The 2,342-nt window shown below is 35.8% G+C and overlaps 1 protein-coding gene across 1 annotated transcript; it reads right to left on the bottom strand.

The window, feature by feature from the left end:
- Positions 1-76: 76 nt before the first annotated feature.
- LOC107081084 (globoside alpha-1,3-N-acetylgalactosaminyltransferase 1-like) lies at positions 77-2,215 on the bottom strand. The gene is made up of 3 exons (XM_015369299.1): positions 2,081-2,215; positions 580-696; positions 77-394 (listed from the first exon to the last, which is right to left on the bottom strand). Exons 1-3 carry the CDS (start codon positions 2,111-2,113, stop codon positions 257-259), a joined length of 288 nt encoding a protein of 95 aa, XP_015224785.1. The 5' UTR covers positions 2,114-2,215; the 3' UTR covers positions 77-256.
- Positions 2,216-2,342: the final 127 nt, after the last annotated feature.

The following is a 2,342-nucleotide window of genomic DNA, read 5'->3' as shown; positions in this document are numbered from 1 at the left end:
TCTAAAAGCCATTCAGCAAACAAGCTTTTAAAAAATGCAAACCAGTTTAGAGTAAATACTTTGTCGTCTTCAGCTCATTTTTGCTCATTTTTTTTCCTCATTTCTGATGAGAGCTTGCTGCACTTTTTTGGTAATTGGGGATACAGGGCTGTAACAAATAATTTTATCTTAAGTTTTATGTCTTTGTCTCAACACCTCTGCAATGAAAGAGTTTCGATAAACTCGATTTTAAAGGCAAATGTCATTTGCAATTATCTTACTTGACAAGCTTGTACATATCCTCCAGGTATCCACCCCAGACAGCTGCCGTGTAGTAGTAGTCTCCTGCCCCAGCAGGTATGTAGGCTTTGGATAGTGGCCGACGCTCGTAAGGAAATCTGTCCCTTGGTGTGTTCTTTGTAAGCAAAACAGATCCAGATTTTGATGAAAACAATGACAGACTTTGAAATTTACATGAAATGAACTGAACTTATTGGTGACAAAAGATTACACACATTAGGGATACAAGGAGAATAAACATCTATGAGTTACAGTACTTTTCTTAGAGCCAATCTTATGTGAGAAAAAAAAGGGTAAAACCTTGTAGTAGCCACGATGAAGTACAGCTGAAAGACGACTGAGAGACTCCGCTCCAAATCGGTTGTGGAAGACGCTGTCTATGTCCATCATAAACAGGTAATCTGCCTCTTTATTTATCTGAAATTAAGGTTGACATAAGGTTAAATAATAGTGATACAAATTAATCTCATACACAACATAGATATAAAAGAAACATTTAAGTTTCTTTTTAGCAACAGGATTTGGTTATACTGATTGGGTTTGGAATGACGCAAGACAAGGATGTGTGACTGGATGAGGGATTAGAAACCTTACATCTACATCATATGTATGACGTATTTGGTTTATTGGATATTATTTTGCTTTGAGCAAACTCCACAGGAGCTCATTTAAAAGCCTGTCAAAAACTTGAGGTGGACTAAAGTTCACATCAGTCCATTCATGGTTTTGGTTTATTCCTGTCAAAATGTGAGTCTTTGATAAAATCAACATGATAAAGTCCTACAAGCAGCCAAAACATTTTGTTTGCATGGATATTACATTTTCCATGCAAACGAAGAGCTGTTTCCATTTGCATGGAAATTAGCTCAAGCTGTTTTGGTCTTATGTGGTCTTATTAAATTAATAAAAAATATAATTCTTTAAGGAGGAATGGTGACCTAGTGGTTCTGAGTTCAAGCCCCACTCCCACAGGCTGCCACTCTGGGTCCCTGAGCAAAAGACCCTTAACCTCACACCGCTCCCCGGGTGCCACACAATGGCACCCCACTGCTCCCCAAGAGGATGGGTTAAATGCAGAGAGTTCATTTCAATGCTCTGTATTTGTGACAGGGTAATGACAACAAAAGTTGGAAAAAGAAAACAAAAATAAAATAAAATAGTTTGTTTATTCTACTAGTTAATAGTATGTTTAATACATGTTCAAAGGATGCTATTTTCAAAATCTTCCTTTAAACTGACAAATGAACATGATTGGATTGTAGATCCAATTTAAAAAACGGGACTACTGAACATCTAAAAATAATTTTGAAAAGTTTTTATGAGAATTGTTATTTGAAAAAGGTATTCAATTGAAAAGCTGTAATTTTCAGATCGTGGAAAAGACATTGAAAACTGTGTTTTATTTTCTAACGTCTATTATTGGACTAAATTGGGACAAAATCATACAGAACAAACACAGCCTGATTTTCCACAACTATTTCTGGACTAAATCAAGACTACACCATGCACTATATCCCATGCACCTTTTTCTTCCTTTGGCACCTTCTGCTTCTCCTCTGACTATTTGAGCTAATGTAAGTAGTACATTTCTTCACTGTGAGATCAATAAAGTAAATCAATCAATCAATCAATCAATCAAATAAACTACGATGGACCGACCAGATTCAGCCTTAAAAACCAACGTCTAAATGACATCTGGTGTTTGGGGGAATTTGACTACCAGTAAATCTGTGTGTTCATATACGCCACACAAACAAAGCTTTCAAAATTCAAAAATGTTTGTGAAATATGTTTTTTTTACCGTCTTTTCAATTGTGAGGGTAGCCCATTTCATCCTGCCAAGAACAACATCTTGCCAGCGGGTGGCACTTGGTACAGTTACAATTGTAATATTCCTGCCTTTTCCCAACTCAACCTGAAAAATCAAAGAAAGAAAGCAAATTAATTTCAAATTACATCCCAAGGCATTCAAAGATGGCTAAATTGTGCAATAAACATTACCCATGAAATTATATTTAAGACCTAAATACAAGAATATCTTTTAAAAACCTTAGCAAGCATTT

Source organism: Cyprinodon variegatus, unplaced genomic scaffold (genome assembly GCF_000732505.1).
Source record: "Cyprinodon variegatus isolate N-32 unplaced genomic scaffold, C_variegatus-1.0 Scaffold2873, whole genome shotgun sequence".
Taxonomy (NCBI): Eukaryota; Metazoa; Chordata; class Actinopteri; order Cyprinodontiformes; family Cyprinodontidae; genus Cyprinodon; species Cyprinodon variegatus.
This window is presented reverse-complemented; position numbering and strand designations above follow the sequence as displayed.

Bases quoted from the DNA above. Each gene is read 5' to 3' on its own strand.
- LOC107081084 (XM_015369299.1), bottom strand. From the start codon at position 2,113: ATGAAATGGGCTACCCTCACAATTGAAAAGACG. The intron at 697-2,080 runs GTAAAAAAAACA...CCTTAATTTCAG, and splicing joins CCCTCACAATTGAAAAGACG to ATAAATAAAGAGGCAGATTA. The intron at 395-579 runs GTTTTACCCTTT...TTGCTTACAAAG, and splicing joins TTCATCGTGGCTACTACAAG to AACACACCAAGGGACAGATT.